At 36.5% G+C, this 17,062-nt stretch overlaps 1 protein-coding gene across 2 annotated transcripts in view; it reads left to right on the top strand.

Moving 5' to 3' along the window:
* The first annotated feature begins 409 nt into the window (after positions 1-409).
* The window catches only part of NUDT16 (nudix hydrolase homolog 16), a 32,311-nt gene continuing 15,658 nt past the window's right edge, over positions 410-17,062 (top strand). The window contains exons 1-2 of one of the 2 annotated variants that reach the window (XM_089136904.1): positions 410-830; positions 3,254-3,368. In XM_089136904.1, coding sequence (XP_088993030.1) covers positions 760-830; positions 3,254-3,368 — 186 coding nt within the window. In that variant the 5' untranslated portion in view covers positions 410-759. The other variant, XM_089136903.1, reaches the window with a different exon arrangement.

The raw sequence follows: 17,062 nt of genomic DNA, 5'->3' as shown, positions 1-17,062 counted from the left end.
GTTGTTACGTAAACCGGTTTTCTCACCCGCTTGTTTTTAAAGAACAACGATAATTGTTTTTTGAGAACGTCATCGAATGCCTCCCACTAGGCTTGACTGATTCTAGTTCGATGGCGGGCCCTGCCTCTCTCTATCTTTCTCCCATTCAAGCCCAAGTATGGATCACTTCTATAAGACAAACGTGCTCTTCTGATGCTTTTTTACTATACAATAGTAGTGATGTCTATCTATAAATATAAATATAAATATAAAAAAATTAAAAATACAAATTTCAGTGGGTCCCACCTTATAGGGTGGGGTCAAGCCCAATTCCGAACCATACGCCACGTGACATATCGGATCCGATACTTGCGCTTTCTCTTCGCCTTACCCCATTAGGGCTCTCTCTCTCTTACTCACATGACTTGCGTTTTGGTCACCTTTCGTCCTTTCTTCTCTTCTGTTATTGATCGACCCAAATGACCGGAAAGCTTCATGGAAACAGAACCTAAAATAATTGAACCATGAAGAGGATAATAACTTCGAGGTCAACAATGATGGCGATGAAGAACCCATTTTGACGGCGGTTTCTCATTCTCGTATTAAATAAGTTTTTGAGTTATTCAAGCTACGAAGTTACAGAGGAAGAAGAACAAGAAAATTGTTGAGCACGGCTTGGTTGTTTTTAATTTAATGGTGGCGAGAAGGACTCGATGATCACCGATTTCCACCACCACTGCGAACCTGATTTTGACATATTCATAGAGGATTCATTAGAGCATGTCTGATCTGGTGGCCCGCACTGGTCGACATCAGCAGCGCTACGATGCCGGTTGTCGCCTTGTTGCTGGGTATGCAAATGCCGAGACCCCCTTTTCGTTTTCTGTACCATTTTCTTGTTCTTTAATTCTTGCTTTCCTTTTGCATTATTTGTTTTACCTCTCATATTCTCTGAGTCTACCATTTCTTGTCACTGTCAATGCATTATTGTCGCTGTCATTGGCTGTTGCTACTGCTCTTCATGGTTGTCTTCTTCGGATGAACCAATGCCATTGAATTCAATTGGGTATCTGAGAATATTCTTTCTAGATTTGATGTTTGACATTGTCACTGAGAAAGTTTTCTTATTTTCTCAGTAAGCATTCTGTTGGTTGATTAGGTTTTGCTCTTCTTTCTTTTTGTCGTTTACTTCTAACGAAGAATTATAGTCAGGAGCACCTGATCTACCATTCAACTAATCTTGATGTCCACAGCTTGATAGTTTTTCTTTTCTAATTCTTCTGGGGTGACGTTTGTTTTGCTTGAAAATAATAGATGGTAAGGCATTGTAGTTCTGCCCTTGCGATTCCTGGTTGGAACCAGAGATTCATGAGGATCTATCCTCCATACAAGGTTCTTGTTTTGGACCCGCTTTGGATTTTCCGCAGAAATAAGTGAATCTAACTTCTGAAAAGCAGGATACGTTCCTCATTGACGAGAGGGGAGAGAAACAAAATATGAGGATTTGCATTACTTATATGGATTTTTTTCTTTAGGATGAAGCGAATGGATATTCTTCACACTATCGCCTATATGGATAGAGTAACTACTTCCCTAGTTCATCCGTCATGAATTACGGATGACTCTGCGGGTATGCCCATCAGTTGATGATGGATTGTGTTTATCTTCTTTTGCCAAAGGATAAAGCGTGTGACTTCCTTGTCTTAGTTTTGTTACTGTTTTGTAGTAGGTGGCCTTTTTAAAGTATTATATTACCAGATGATGCTATGAAATGTCAAAAGAAAAGAAACTTGGATGAAAAATCTTAATGTCAATGACAATGTCTCCTATCATTTTCTCGACTACTTTCCATTGGGAAATGATGCAGTATCACTTGGTTGTCTGGGCCAGCATGCTAGGCTTTGGAGGCCAAAATGAAAAAAGGAACCAGTCCTATGTTTTCAGTCCAGAAAGGGTTGGAATTGGTTAAGTAATTCATTATTTTAGTATTTATTCTGTTATTTGTTTAAGCTATTTACATAGGAGAGATTTAAGGAGTTAGAATTGAGTTGCAAATTATTATCTTAGTTGCATATTCTTATATGAAGTCTTGTTATTTCCCTTATGTATTTGCTTGTAACCTAGTAATTGGTAGAGTAAATTGAATAAAAGTTTTGAGTTTTCTCTTCGAAAGTGTGTTGATAGAGTTTAATTGAATAAAAGTTTGAATGTTTTCTATGATAGTGTATGCTTGTGGGATCCTTCCTTTCCCCTTTCCATTCAATTTTTCCGTTCCTCCTTGTGGGCTTGCCATTGTGGAGGAGCTAGAGGAACTAAATATGTGGTTGTAATTCTTCCATTTACTATTTGATCCTTGTCAGTGGTTCGCATTTCCCCACATTTGTGGTTATCATTTCAGTGCTTATTCACTTTCTTTAGTTGTGCTTGAAAAAAACAGCTGTGACCCTAGCAGTCAGGTGGTGCCTCACACACATAAATACTTAGTAGATCTGCAGTAGGAACTTTGTCTTTATACTTATCAAGCAATAGTAGCAATAGTGTAGCTCCTTTTGACATACTACCACTAGCACAGCAGCTGCAACAACAGTAACAACATAAGAAGCCTCCATCACCACAGCAAATCAAATCCCTTTCAATACACAATCTTATTGACAGTTCGAGATGGTTCATCTATGATTACTGGATGGAGATTTGAATGTTTATTCATAACAATTTTTTCATTTAAAAAGCAACCATATCATTCATGGATGATTCATTAATTCATTAATGAATATCATTGTTTATGTGTGTGTGTGTCTATATATAATTTTTTTTTCTTCTGTTTTTATTCCAATCTAGCTTTTCTTTGTGATACTTTATGGGGTCATGTTTTTTACTGTACAATTTTTGGTTAAATGGCCATTAATTTTGACAAGTTTTTGGGGGGAACTTTTTGATGAACACTTACTCTACTCCCTTTTTTTAATATAGGCCACATTTTTTTTTAATTGTACAAGTTAAACAAATTGTTGACTAGCCATTAATTTTTCTAAATGTAGGGGTGTAACTTCTTGATGAATACTTTTTTCTGTTTTCTTAATATGGGTTTTTGCTGTTATTGTGAATGGGACATTGATGGGATGGCTCTGTGTAGTATATTATACCGAGTACTTGTCTGGTAAAGCTCCATTATTGTGAAGCTACGATCTTTTGTTTTCACTTTGTTTTATATGATTTCTTCTTAGATTAAGATAACTTTTTTGAAAACCTTTCTAATATATAAGAGTTTCTTTAGGTGCATACCCTTTAGGTGCAGATATGTCGATGATAGTAGTGATGCGGAACCTGAGAAGATTGTTGAGGTGCTTATGATCAATTCAACTAGTGGACCGGGTCTTTTGTTTCCAAAGGTATAATGATATAAAATGTTTGATGATGTCGTTATTGGTGTTATAGTAATTGCTTTTTTTTTTTTTTTTTTTGTATGTTGGATTTGTAGACCAACGGCATTTGATATTATTTCTTGCTTGGTGGTACTCGTGATTTGCTGAAGAATAACAATTGGTTTTTGAACCATAGTCTAATCTGGTGTTAGGTTTTCAAATATTTTACTTCTTGACTTGCTCAATTGCCTAGAAGTACGAAAAATTAAGGCTTCACTATTTTGAACTTCGATAGTTGTGAGTTCAAGTCATAGTCTTCATTTGTTCACTTTCATATGTATACCTCTGACTGTTCTTCGTAGGGTTTCACTAAACTTCTCTTCTTCTTTAGTTGTGGGGCTGGGTGGAGCTGGGGGCTGGTTTGTGAACAAGGGTTCCTCGATGTTTAAAAGCCTTAAAGTAGAGTGCCGTAGAAATTTTGGACCTAATTTGTCTATTTGGGCCTCAGAACCTTTCATTGAAACTTGCAGCCAAAATTATAAAGATTTTGACTGAAATTTCTGTTCAAGCCTGGCTCAATTGAATCTCGAACCTTGGTAGATCATTCCATCCTCTACAACTCTTTGCCACCTGTATAATTCCTACTTACTGATCAATGTCAACTGCAAGTGCTGAAAAATGTTTTTGCAGTTACTTTTAGCACTTTGTGGCTCACAAATTTGTGCTTTCTAGCTGTGTACTTGAATGCAAAAGTAAATTTTTGTGTGAATTAGACACCCATCTGGCATGTCGGTTGCCAAACAGCTTTTGAGAGTGGTGCTTAAGTGCCTTCTGAGCAATATGTAGGATAAACTAGTTATCAATAAGATAGTTATTCCATTCACGTAAAACTAGGGCAATGGGATTAGCTCTGGAAATTTACTCATGCAGTAAGGAGTAATTCCACTTTCACTCTTCATTCTTCAATGCTTACTATTTAATAATTGGTTGAAAACAATCTAACCCTATTAATTATAAGAATCTTTTACATGAGCCCCCTCCGTTTCCTTTGGAAACTCAGTGCACCCCCCTCAAAATTGAAATCTTACAAAGCCCCCCATATTTGACACTGTTAGGTTTTCGTTAGTTTTAACTTTTATTTGACAATTTTACCCTTATTTGAATAAATTTATTTAAAATCCTAAAAAGTTTTTATAAGAGCCCCCTCCATTTCGATTGGAAACATTCAACACCTCCCCAAAATCAAAATCTTACAAAGCCCCCTTTCCACACTTAACACCGTCTGTTTCTTTTAACCGTGATATGATTTTACTTTTTCACCCACACTTAATAAATTCATATAAAATATAAATAATATTTTTAATATTCAGTTTAAAATAATCCTAAACAATATTTTTGATGTCACCGTATTACCCCAAATTTATGACCAAAATTTTCTGCAAATTAAAAAAACTCTTGCATGATCATTTTATCACTCTATGGCAAATGTGGTCATATAAACAAATTAATTTGACTTTAATCAGTTTACTGCATATCTTCACTAATGGTGTGAAGTGTGAAGGTGCCTTTTAAGGTTTTGATTTTGGAGGGGGTGTGCCATGTTTCCAATGGAAATGAAGGGGGCTTGTGTAAATTTTTTTTTTACAAATATTATTTAGGATTTCAAATAAATTAATAAAGTGAGGGTAAAATTCTAAAAGAAAATTTGAAACAAAACAAAACTTGATGGTGTTAAATGTGGAGGGGGCTTTGTAAGGTTTCAATTTTAAGGGGGGTGCGCCGAGTTTTCAATTGAAATGGAGGGACTCATGTAAAAAACTCTAATTATAAACAATGAGGGTATTTTGATTAAACAATGGTCAAATTCTCTTTGATGCCAATAGGCAAAATTTCCCATTTCCTGCAAACTGTTCTTCTCTTTTAATAGAAACCTCTCTCTCTCTCTCTGCTGTCTCTCTTTTTTTCCCCCTAAAAACACGATTTTCTCCCAAGGGTTTCATCTTCTCCGTTGCTTACAAGTTCTCTGCTTAGTTTCTCACTTTCTCCCAAGAGTTCGGTTGCCATTAAGAACTGGTTCTCCTTCAGGTATGTTGTTCTTGCAACAAAGATGCTTGGATGCTTCACATGAACAGATGGGATGGAAGATGACAAAAAAAATCTTGGATGGTGCAATCTAATTGACTTACCAGGCCATCTCTTCCATCTCTCGCTGTTTTGTAATTCCATAATGACCATCCCTTTACTTTGCATCTTCTGCATTTTTATGCATAAAACCCATGGCCAAATTCAAACCTGAAATCTTCAACTTGTGGATGCTTGTTCTTTTTCTTCTACCTTCTACCTTCTTTTTTCGTTTTTTCTTTTTCAATCTGAAAACCAAAACCTTCTGTTTTATTCCTTCTTGGCCCTTGGCAATGGGTCTTTTTTATTTCAAGAACAGCAAACCAGCTTCTTATTTATTTATTTTTATTTTTATAATTTCATTTACGCTCCTTCAGCCTTGAATTCGTAGACCTTTAAGGTTTGATAAGGTAAACTAGGGTTTTGAAGTGAATTAGCCAACTAATGTAGTAACTAAAGAGAAAGGTAGACGGAATGATGGTGATTTTGGAATATGGAGGAATTGCTATGGTGGCGTTCCCACCAAAAATCAATCTTAATTTAAGATTTAGCACTGATCACCCGTAATTGTCAAAAATCATTCATAATAGGATAAAGTCAAGGTTTGGTTGGGAAGGATTAATTGTTTTCCAGAATTAGAACTCAGAATGGCCTGGAAAGCCAGCTGAGAGGTCCTGGTGGGTTGTCATTACGGTTGAAGATGAATTACACAGCTTTAAAGGATTTACTGCCATCATCACTAGCAGCTGGTGTTTAGTCTCCTGATGATGTTCTAGGTGGTGAGTTCGGCTATGAGATCCACATCATAAATTGCCTTGTTAAACAAGTTGCCTGGGCTCCACTACCCGATTTTGATGCCCATCTCTTCTGGTTGATAATTCTTCTGAAGGATTTTGGAGGATTCTCTAGTGAGTACATGAGGAATTCGGTTAATGCTTGCCTTGGGTTCTTAAGTCAGAAATTCTTTCAGAGTTTGCATGTGTGTTCGATTGGTTGCTACTATTGACTTGGGTTAGGAAAAACATGGGATGATGTTAGCACTTAGCACGAATGGCATTTTGATCAATAATACAACAAGAAGCCTTTTCCTAACTAAATGGGGTGGGCTAAATGGATCCTTGCCTTCGGAATTAAAGCTTACCTTCTTACCGGAGTTGTATGTAAATTTCGCACATTATCTCTAGCTCGTAGGTGTCTATAGCATCAAAGTTTCTTACCATAGAAAGTAGTAGCGTGTCCAGTTTCCATTAGTACTCCCAATACTGATGTGTGAAGCATCTGTATCAACTTCAAACACTTAATCAAAGTTTGATAGATGTAATACATGTTTCTTGTTCATCTTCTTCTTGATAAGGGCCATAAGGCAATTCCCTTGTTTGTTTTCTTGTCATTCAAGCACTAAATGGTTGGTGGCATGACTACACTAAAATTGCAAATCATGGTCTTTGGTATTGGAATTTGAAATGTTTTTGGCTTTCTTTGGATCAGTTTTGACTCCATGTGAAGGAAATACTTCAGTTGTGATCCTAGTGAAAGTGTAAGGTGCATTGGAACAGGCCATCCGATCTTAATTGCATTCTTCCATTGTGTCCTGGTTGAATACGAGTCTGATGATTATCGTTTATAACATCCGGTATTGAGAGGACCTTAGGTCCACACAAAATATCTAACATATCATCAAGCCATTGACTGGGGAATTGGTCCTTGACTGTGATCTTTTCGGTAGCTCTATTATTCAGACCAAAGATCAAGATCTTGGTTTTGAGGCTGGTAGTGACCAGCCAAAATTCAAGATATTGCCAAGATGTGTCAAGACCAGGGGATGTTGGGGTAAAACCCGACATGTCATGGGCTGGTCCAAACCATGGAAACTGGTTGGAACTGCCAAAACTTGTTGAAACTTACAGAAATTGCTGAAGTTGGGTTGGTTGAAGTTGGTCATAACTTGGCTTTTATTGGTTGAAACTACTGAATTTTCAAAATATTGTTGAAACTTGTCGGAACCTTTGATTTTTAAAACTAACCCCGGTTTCGTCTCAGTTTCTTGGGAAACCGAGGTTTAATGGAAATTTTGGCCTATCTCGGTTGAAACTTGAACCATTGTTCAGACATGCCAAAAGCAATCCTTTTTAGGTTTAAGCAAGGCTCGTATATCACCTGGGTTTAGGCTCTCTTGAATGAAATCTTTATCCCATCTATTTGCCGCTTTAACTCATGCTCTGGTTGGGCTTAGACAATAAGCTGGTTAATTTGGGAACACTGATCTAGGTGTGGTTGCAAATTCACTTAATTGGTTATGGACACTAGGATGCGGCTGACCATGTGAATACGATGGGCTTCCTCCTCATTTCCTTCATTGTGTTTGTTTGCATCACCAATAGTTTCTTCATCAAGTGGTTATAGAAATAAGTTTTCATTAAAGTTTTCAACTCAGCAACTGCTTCAACCTTTTGGCAAAGTGGATAACCTTTGCAAATCGCTCATATACCTGATAGTTATAACATTGTGCGTTGCTATTGTTGGTATTAGTGCCTTCCTTCTAGTGTCAAAATGTGTGGGGCTGTGGTGTATGATACATATTTATGGTCTAGGTGCTGGAAGATTTCTCTCATTCTCCCCAGGTTGAGATTGCATTTTTCACACAGGATGTTGGTATTCTTCTGCATGCACAGCCTTTAAGAAGCTCTCCTGTTGAGTGAATATCAGTTAAACTAGAAAATTTTGACTATTCTGTTCCCAGATTTATGATGGCCAGCATAAATTCAATGTATGATTTCAAGAGTTCAGAAGATTAGTAGAATGACTACATCAATTCCAGCTTTTATTGCCACAAAGTTCTGTCCTAGAGTATGACTTAGGACTGTATCTGATACGAGAACCAATATTGGAAAACAGTATATTATAAAGGAGGCTGTTGGTTGAATAGTTCTTAGACCAGAACTTAGATCAGAAAATATATATAGCCTAAACCCCAGCAATGTAAGACTGAAGAATTGCAAGGACTGAATCTGACTTCAGTTGCAAGAATTTTAGAGGATAATTTGAAGGAATGAATTGCTACGCAATAAAAGAAACAATAGGGTGGTACTTGGTTTACCTACTGTAAGGCATTGACTGGATTCACTCCAATCAGACCTGGATTCACATGAGGAAGGAGTGCTCCATGCTAAGATGAAGAAACACAAGCCTTTGTCATAACAAATTGTGGGCCAAATAACTTCATTCTACTTCATCTAAAATACAAAAAGTATAAAACTGTGTTGGAGGCGAATTGGGATAGCACAACCAGAAGTTACTGTTCATGCCACAGTAGTATGAACAGTAACCTAGATGATAATTTCATATTTGGTGGGCCCCAAGTCCAGGTTGTATGGAAATAGATTCAAATTTGGTGGGCCCAAACTCCAGCTTACAAGGAGATAAAATAGGAACTATTTTTTGTGGGAGTTCTAGAGATAATTTAGAATTTTGTTATTTATTATTGGGATAATCATGTAATCAAAGTTTTTATTTGGGTAGGATATCTAGGATAAGTTTTAGTTAGTTTTAAATTCCTAAGTGTCCTAGTAGGATCAGTTTTTTGTTAGTTTTAAATTACCAAGAGTCCTATTATAGTTGTTTTCGTATTAAGTATGTTTGTTTTGTTATTTAAACACTTGTAATCAGCTTATTGAGATGGAATAGAAAAAAATGAATTGAAGCTAAAAAAAAAGGAGAATCTTAGAAGAATTAGTCTTGAAGAAGGGAAGAGAGAGAAGAACACTCATAAGAAAAAAAGAAGAAGAAAAAAGGAGAGAAGGGAGGGGGGCTGCTGCAAACGCACAAAGCTCAAACTTCAATTCATTTTTTTCTATTCCATCTCAATAAGCTGATTACAAGTGTTTAAATTTAAATAACAAAACAAACATACTTAATATGAAAACAACTATAATAGGACTCTTGGTAATTTAAAACTAACAAAAGACTGATCCTAGTAGGATTCTTAGGAATTTAAAACTAACTAAAACTTATCCTAAATATGTTACCCGAATAAAAACTTTGATTACATGATTATCCCAATAATAAATTACAAAATTCTAAATTATCTCTAGAACTCCCACAAAAAACAGTTCCTATTTTATCTCCTTGCAAGTTGAAGTTTGGGCCCACCAAATTTGAATCTATTTCCATGCAAGCTGGACTTGGGGCCCACCAAATATGAAATTATCATCTAGGTTACTGTTCATACTACTGTAGCGAATTCCTAAGAGTCCTAGTAGGATTAATCTTTTGTTAGTTTTAAATTACCAAGAGTCCTATTATAGTTGTTTTCGTATTAAGTATGTTTGTTTTGTTATTTAAATACTTGTAATCAGCTTATTGAGATGGAATAGAAAAAAATGAATTGAAGCTTGAGCTTTGTGCGTTTGTAGCAGCCCCCCCTTCTCTCCTCTCTTCTTCTTCTTCGTTTTTTCTTATGAGTGTTCTTCTCTCTCTTCCCCTTCTTCAAGACTAATTCTTCTAAAATTCTCCTTTTTTCCCCTTTACTTCTTTATTCTTCTTTCTACTCTATTCTGTCCCCCATTAATCCTGGTCGCCTCTAACAACTTAGCCAATTCTTCTTTAAAGTTTAACTCATCTTCAAGAGGTGGTGGACCCAACTTGGAACATTTAACTATAATCACTTTGGACCAGGGTTCAAGAGCTTATTTTGAGATTGATAGGAACTAGGAAGTGAAGAATTAGCGAAAGCACTGACAGTCGAAACTTTGCACATTTTTGTGGTCGAATGGTGATATTTGGCCTGAAACTTCATGGAGAATTTAATTAAGCAGATGACCAATGAAACTTTCAGATTGTCAAATAAACGAGACTTCAAAGTGTTTGTTTGGCACAGAGTAACTGGTGTTTACCCACTTATTCTAGAACTAGAAAATTAAAATGAACTCCGTGATGTCATAGCTAAGTTTATGATATTTATCATATAAAATGTTAGGATTTCAGTCCCTGTAATCAGCCTTGGGACTGAAAGGAAATTCAGAAAGAAGAAGAAAAATAGAAAAAGACTGAAGAAGAAGAAGAGAAGGAGGGAGAGAGCTTGCATGTGTGGGTCATAGAATAAAATTCGCCTAAACTTGCGAAATTTTGCATTTTGGGAACCTCGAAACGGAAAACTAGGAGATCGAAAAAATCCCAGGTTTCGATTGAAACTGTCGAAACCTCAAAACCTGTTGAAACTTGTCGAAACCTCAAAACCTGTTGAAACTTGTCGAAACCTAGTTCAACCAAGCTGGACTAGCTGGTTCATGAGAAAAAAAAAATCCCAAATTTCGTGGAAACTTATGACGTTTTCCTGCAAGTTTTGTAGCTTTCCCAATTTTTAATTTTTTTTTTGTTTTTTTTTTCATATTTTCCCAAATACCACGACAAATACCCCCTCCATCAGGACTTCCCTATCCAAATTGCGAATTCCCTTAGACTGGTTGTCTTAGGCATGTTGATGACCAGACTTATAAAGTTGCAGTTGTCGATTACCTTAACAACCATAGGCATAAAATGTCAGGGATGTCTATGTTCTTTGGTTGGAGAAGAGGATGCTATAGTCATAGTACTACTCAACTCACAGAATGAATCCTCCGAAACACTCCTCTTGGCACTGAGTTGTACGTTCCTTTTATTGTTAGTTACTTTGTATTTGATGTTTTGAAGTTGGAAATTATATATTGAATGTTATGTACTTAAGTAGTTGAGTTTATAGTGTACTTCTTGGACAATTCTACGTTGATGTTATGTACTTTGAATGACATATCTGTGTTGACTTTGTTAGCAAAATGCATGTGCCAATGTTTTCTTTATACTCTAATTAGCTTTAATGTAGAGTCCCACCCTAAAATAGTCCCTAAAACCTATTGAAATTTGATGTCGAAACTTGCATGAAAAAGTCCTAAGCTTTCTTGAAATTTCCCAATTTCCCACCTAGGTTTTCCATTTTCACCTGGTTAAAACTTGAGTTTCCCTCGAATTTTTTTCTATGGTGTGGGCATGCTCTCCCCTGGTACTTAATTTATAATATAAAATCCAATCTTAGGTGAGGAATTTTCCTAAACTGTGGTTCAACCATGGTTCGACATCTTGCTCTTGACACCCATCTCGCCCCCCAAAAAAAGAGATCTCGCTCGAGATCTAATATTTTTTCCTGGCCAACTCGAGTGAACTCGAGAGCCCATCTTGGGGGGTTTCAGGTTGGGCTCAAAGTTGGTATTTAGCCTATTCTTGGCCTTCTAAACACACTGGTGGCCTTAGATTTGTGAGAAGATAATCCTAAGTATGAGTTCTAACTCGATCCTAAATTTGAAACCGAAATGCTAATGAACATGCAATGTTATAAAACATGAAATATAAAACCATTAGGACATATATAAATGAAAAACTAGTGATAAGATACATAAAATAACTTAAATAGCAATAGAATTCCATCCATATGAGTACGATACAACATCACATTCTTGACTTTCGAGAGTATATTAATACAATCAACATAAGTTCAATATAAATCATACTTCCATAATAGAAGTATTGGGTGGCTCATGCTTCACATTCTATAGAGGCCTTATATGATTTGGGCCTTCGGATTTCCTTTGTAGTTTGGGCTTGGGCCCATGAATATTTTGTGTGGCCTTGGTTGAAGAACTTCTTCAAATGGCCTTATTTGATCTTCCTTTCTTGATGTGGGTGTGCTAAACCTTGCTGCAGGTCAAGGTCTGCTGTCAGTCTGACAAAAAATTAGTCAAAAAATGGAGGTTTGGAAGGTCTTGATTAGTTGGGAAGCAAGAGAGAGCGAGACAGGTTAAGATCGCGACTTGTCTCGCTCAGGAGATGGCATTTAAAGTGGTTGAGTGGAGTTAGTGGACCGAGATCTCAGTCAACATTTACTACAAAGAAGATCTCACATGAGATCTTGACTTGCTATCTCAAAATAGCAAGATCTTGTTTGGGATCTCACAAATCTCAAACCATGGTTACAGAGAGTTACATATTGCATAGAATCTCCCAAATCTATTAGAAAAGAAACTAACCTAGGGAGGGTTACTTGTCAACCATGTAATAAGAAAATTAGAAAGTTAACTAAAATAGAAAGTAACCAAAATAGAAACCTAAGCTAATATAGGAAGTGAAATATTAATATAAAATATTGAAGCCTGGAAGCTACACATTTATATTGTGTTTACAAAAATTAACTTTAGGGGAAAAGGGTATACTCTTAACTATGAATTGGATGTAGCCTCAAATGAATGAGAGCCTGTTAACCAAGTCTTTTGAGGAAAGCAACTCAAAGTGGTCCAAGAAAGTGTTTCTAGGAACTTTGATTTATGGGTTGAAAATATGAAACCCGGGTTCCTAGGATGCATAATTGCATTTGGTATCCGATGTTATGATTATGTGGCGATTTATGTAATCTGTAAACAATGGGGGTGTTAATACAAGCTGCTAGGGAGAATTTGCCAATGGGGTGATAGAGATGGGGAATAGGATCTATAGGTGTCAAAATAGGCTGAACTTGGAGGGCACACAGATAACCATATAGGATATGATCGTCCAAGTTTGGTTGGGCTTGTATGGCTAAATTGGCAGACATGGAGTTCTTGGTTTTAGGGTTGTAGGGAGTACAAAAGCTCAAGAAAAATTTTGTATCTTGAAATTGGCCCATTTAGAACTAAGGTTTTGGGGGATGAAGTCGCTAAATTTGGGGACATATCTATGATCAGATTGGTGAGGATCTGACCTTGGATTGGGGGTCTTGCGAAGTCCAAGATACTAGGATATTCAAGTAAGTAAAAAGAATGTAATAGAAGATGGGGGATGGGAGTTTTGGCTGCTTATTTGGATTGGGGTGCCTTGGCTTGAACTGTGGAGGGGATGGAATGACCTGTGTAAGTTGAAATCCAGAACCAAGTATGGATCCTTGTGTGATTTCACAAGGATTCTTTATCAAGGCTGAGAACACTATACGAACTGAGAATAGTAAAGAGACAATTTTTCTGGACAGCAAGGCTGAGGAATTTCGTGTAACAATTAATCAATACTTCATTCTTCCCTCTAGGGGTGTAAATATGTGAATAATCAACCCTACAATTCTTAACAGATTCAGGGTAAAAAAACTCCTAAAAGAAATTAAACTTAAAAACCTAGTAGACCTTGGACTCCTTCATAAACTTGTGTTTTAGACTATTCGACCCTTAAAACTTAAGTTGCGCGGCATTTACATAATCAAACTAATTAATTAAACTATTTTCTTACTTAGCGTAGACATTTTTCTTCAAGTGAGAGATCGGATCAAGAAACCATCTCCCAAAGGGTGCTGCTTCGGTCACCGGTGGTTCAAACCTGATCCTAGTCTTTTTAGGGGAACCGGGACACCCCATTGCCTTTGAGAGCCAGAAGCTGAATGAGACTGATTGGCGGAATTCGACTGGAAGGACTCTCAACTTTTAGACCCCATAGAATGGGTTCATGACCACATAAAGCTGGCCAAAGGCCCAACATCTATATTTGTCAACCATCAAACCAATTAATTGAAGTATTTTCTTACTTAGACACCCAACTTTTAGACCCATAGGATGGGCTCATGACCACATAAAGCTGGACAAAGGCCCAACACTTATATTTATCAACCCTAGGTTGATTTCAAGGAAAAAAGTCCAATTGAATGCTGGATCTGTGTCAATATCTCAAGAAATATATCTCAGATGTACCATACTTTTTGTTATAGCTGCATTATTGAGGCTTTGACCACTTTGTTCCATCAAGTGATGCAAGTGGAATTGCCTAAAACTCCAAACAAAGTGACTCATAGGCTTCAGTTAAAATAAATATAAGTGGGTTGAAACAGCACTCCATCTTGAGCTATATTTAAATCTAATGAGTGCCCAATTTGGTGCCTCAAAACTGAAATACCAAACAATACGAAATGTTGACCAAAACTTTAAAGTTTTAGTTGATCATTGCATGCAATTTTGTCGAAACCAAATATTTGTGAGCTTTTGTTGTATTGACCTATCTGGTGCCATGGTTGGGACCGATGTTTAGCTGGTAGACACCACTTGGGAAGAAACTAGTTCTCTTGTTATGGCCTATGCTAGTTTTACATTGGTAATATTTACAAAGACCTAGCTTGTACTAGGTTTCATGTTGATATTATTTTCATGAAAATGAGTTTTAACTAAACTAACAACGAATAACTCAATTTTGATTTGAATGGGTCAAGTCTAGCCGGGTACATATGCCTGGCCCTTCGGGTGTCTCGATGATACAAACAAAGAAAAGATGAATTCCAATCACATCTCCCACCAATCCTTGCCAAAGAAGGAAATAGAATTGGAGGTTTATAGGAGCTTATTTCCTTCCTGTTGATTTCCCCCGCCAATCAAGCTGCACTTCCTTCTAACAAGCAGCTGAGAGTTAGCAAGCTACCTTGGCCTCTTGGCGGGAGATTCACTATCCCCTTCCTTTCCAGTCTTGCCTTATCCCAACCATAGTTTTCACAGCGTCTGCCTAGGCGGTTTTTCAATGCCTTATTTGCCACTGCTTTGTCGACATGCAATTTTTCAGCCGCTTTTTTGCGTAATAGTTACCGCTTTGTTGCCTTGTGCGCCTTGTTGCCGCCTAGACACCAAATCGACCACTCTTTTGATATTTTGTACATAATGATAATTTTTTCTTGATTTTTTTCAATCCATATTTTATTCTACAAAGTTGTATACGAGTTTAATAGTTAGTCATTTCGGAATTGGGAATTAATGAATCATTAAACGGATAAGACACTTATTTGGCATCACACTATTATAAAGGTAAGTAAAAATGTAAAATTACCACTTTGATTTTCATACTTATAAGTTGATATAGTTGATAGTCATAGTTTATGATGCTTGATGAGATGAACTTATTTTTGTGTTCTTTTTTGGATAATCTTTCACAATTATGATTCTTGAATGCCTTTTTTCCCCTTTTCTTTGGATGAATGTGATTCTTGAATATTTGTTTAGCTTATGATGAAAATAATTTAAAAGTAGTTGTATTGAGAAAATTTGAGCCATTTGCTTGGGTCGCCTTATGTCCGCTTAGGCGCTGCTTTGTCACCTAATCGCTTAAGTGTAGCCCCAATTGCTTTGGTCGCCTTGCTGCCTTGACAACCATGATCCCAACTAAATGTTGTTAGCTGCTTGAATCCTTGCCTTCTAATCAGCTCTATTTGAGGTCGTACTTGTTACAAGGCCCAAATTATGCTTGTCCAAGGTTAAAGATTTTGATGCTGACCATGATTCAACTAGTCAGAAATCAAAATTTTGGTGGCATTCGGTTAAAATTAGGGATACTTTTGGTAAAACTTGAAATGGGTTGTTCAGAACTAAAATTATCAGTCTGTCAAAATTGACAAAAATCGGGTGGGTTGAGATTGATTAAATTTGGTGAAGATTAGGTATTTATTGGGCAAAATTATCAAAATATCTAAAATATCGTTGAAATCGGTCGAAAGTCGGAAACAAGGAGTTTTTAGGGCACAGAGTCATCCATCTCACTTTTGCAAAATTTTATTAGGTTTCAACCCAATATTTAGTTCCATGTGCATGTTTTCTCTCACCATTTCTCCTGAAGGTTGTTTTAGGTTTTCCCCTAGCTCTTGTGGTTCTTTTAATTAGGATTTAAATCACTACTAATATATAAGCATTCGTAGGCCTTTGGAACAGGCCAGGCTGCCTCAAATTACTTTCTCGTAGCTTTTCATTCCTTTACTTCATAGTTTTTCCACTCATTTATCTCAAGTCCTCGTTTCCAGTACTCTGAGTTCATCTATATGATGCTTCCTAATTGGCCAACATTCTGCACCATGCATCATAGCTAGTTGCATACTGAAACATTGCCCCTTATACCATTTTAACTTCCATGAAACATTGTTGATCACACAAAATGTCGGGTGCGCCTTTCCACATCACCCAACCTATTTTAATTCTTTATGAAACATCATCCTTTATATCACTTTATTTATGTTGAGCCAAGATATGTAATATAATTTCCATGATTTCTATCTATCTCTCTTCCAGTTTTATACTTTATTACCTGTCCAAGTGTAACCAAAATAGATGCTTCATCTAATATTTAGCTTAAAGCCTTTTGATTCCAAAGTTGAACTGCATATCTCTAACTTAATTTTAATCCTTGTTTTGTGTGTCATCTACCAAACAATATCTTCAACAAAAAACATACACCAAGTGATGTAGAACCTGGTTTGAATTCAAAGTAATATCATTGGGACAACTGGGCCAAGTCAAATCAGCCCAACTGATCTTCTAAAAGGACCAAAAAGAGGCCAAAACACTGTTTACACAAACAGTGATGTGAACAATGTCACAGCCCTTTCTTGGCCTTGAAGGAATATTAATAAAAGATTTTGTGGGGCCCAAGAGTAGATTATGTGAAGATCTTTTATGAAGACTGAAGAGTGAAGACTTTTTAGTTTTTATTTAGTTTCTATTTGAAGTGTTCCTTAGTTTCTAAAAGTTAGTTACTACTTTAGCATTCAAGCATGTAGCTGATTATAAAGCCTAGATCCTAATTTTTTTTAA

This window comes from Hakea prostrata, chromosome 10 (genome assembly GCF_041222555.1).
Source record: "Hakea prostrata isolate BN-2017 chromosome 10, UWA_Hpros_2, whole genome shotgun sequence".
NCBI classification, from domain to species: Eukaryota; Viridiplantae; Streptophyta; class Magnoliopsida; order Proteales; family Proteaceae; genus Hakea; species Hakea prostrata.
This window is presented reverse-complemented; position numbering and strand designations above follow the sequence as displayed.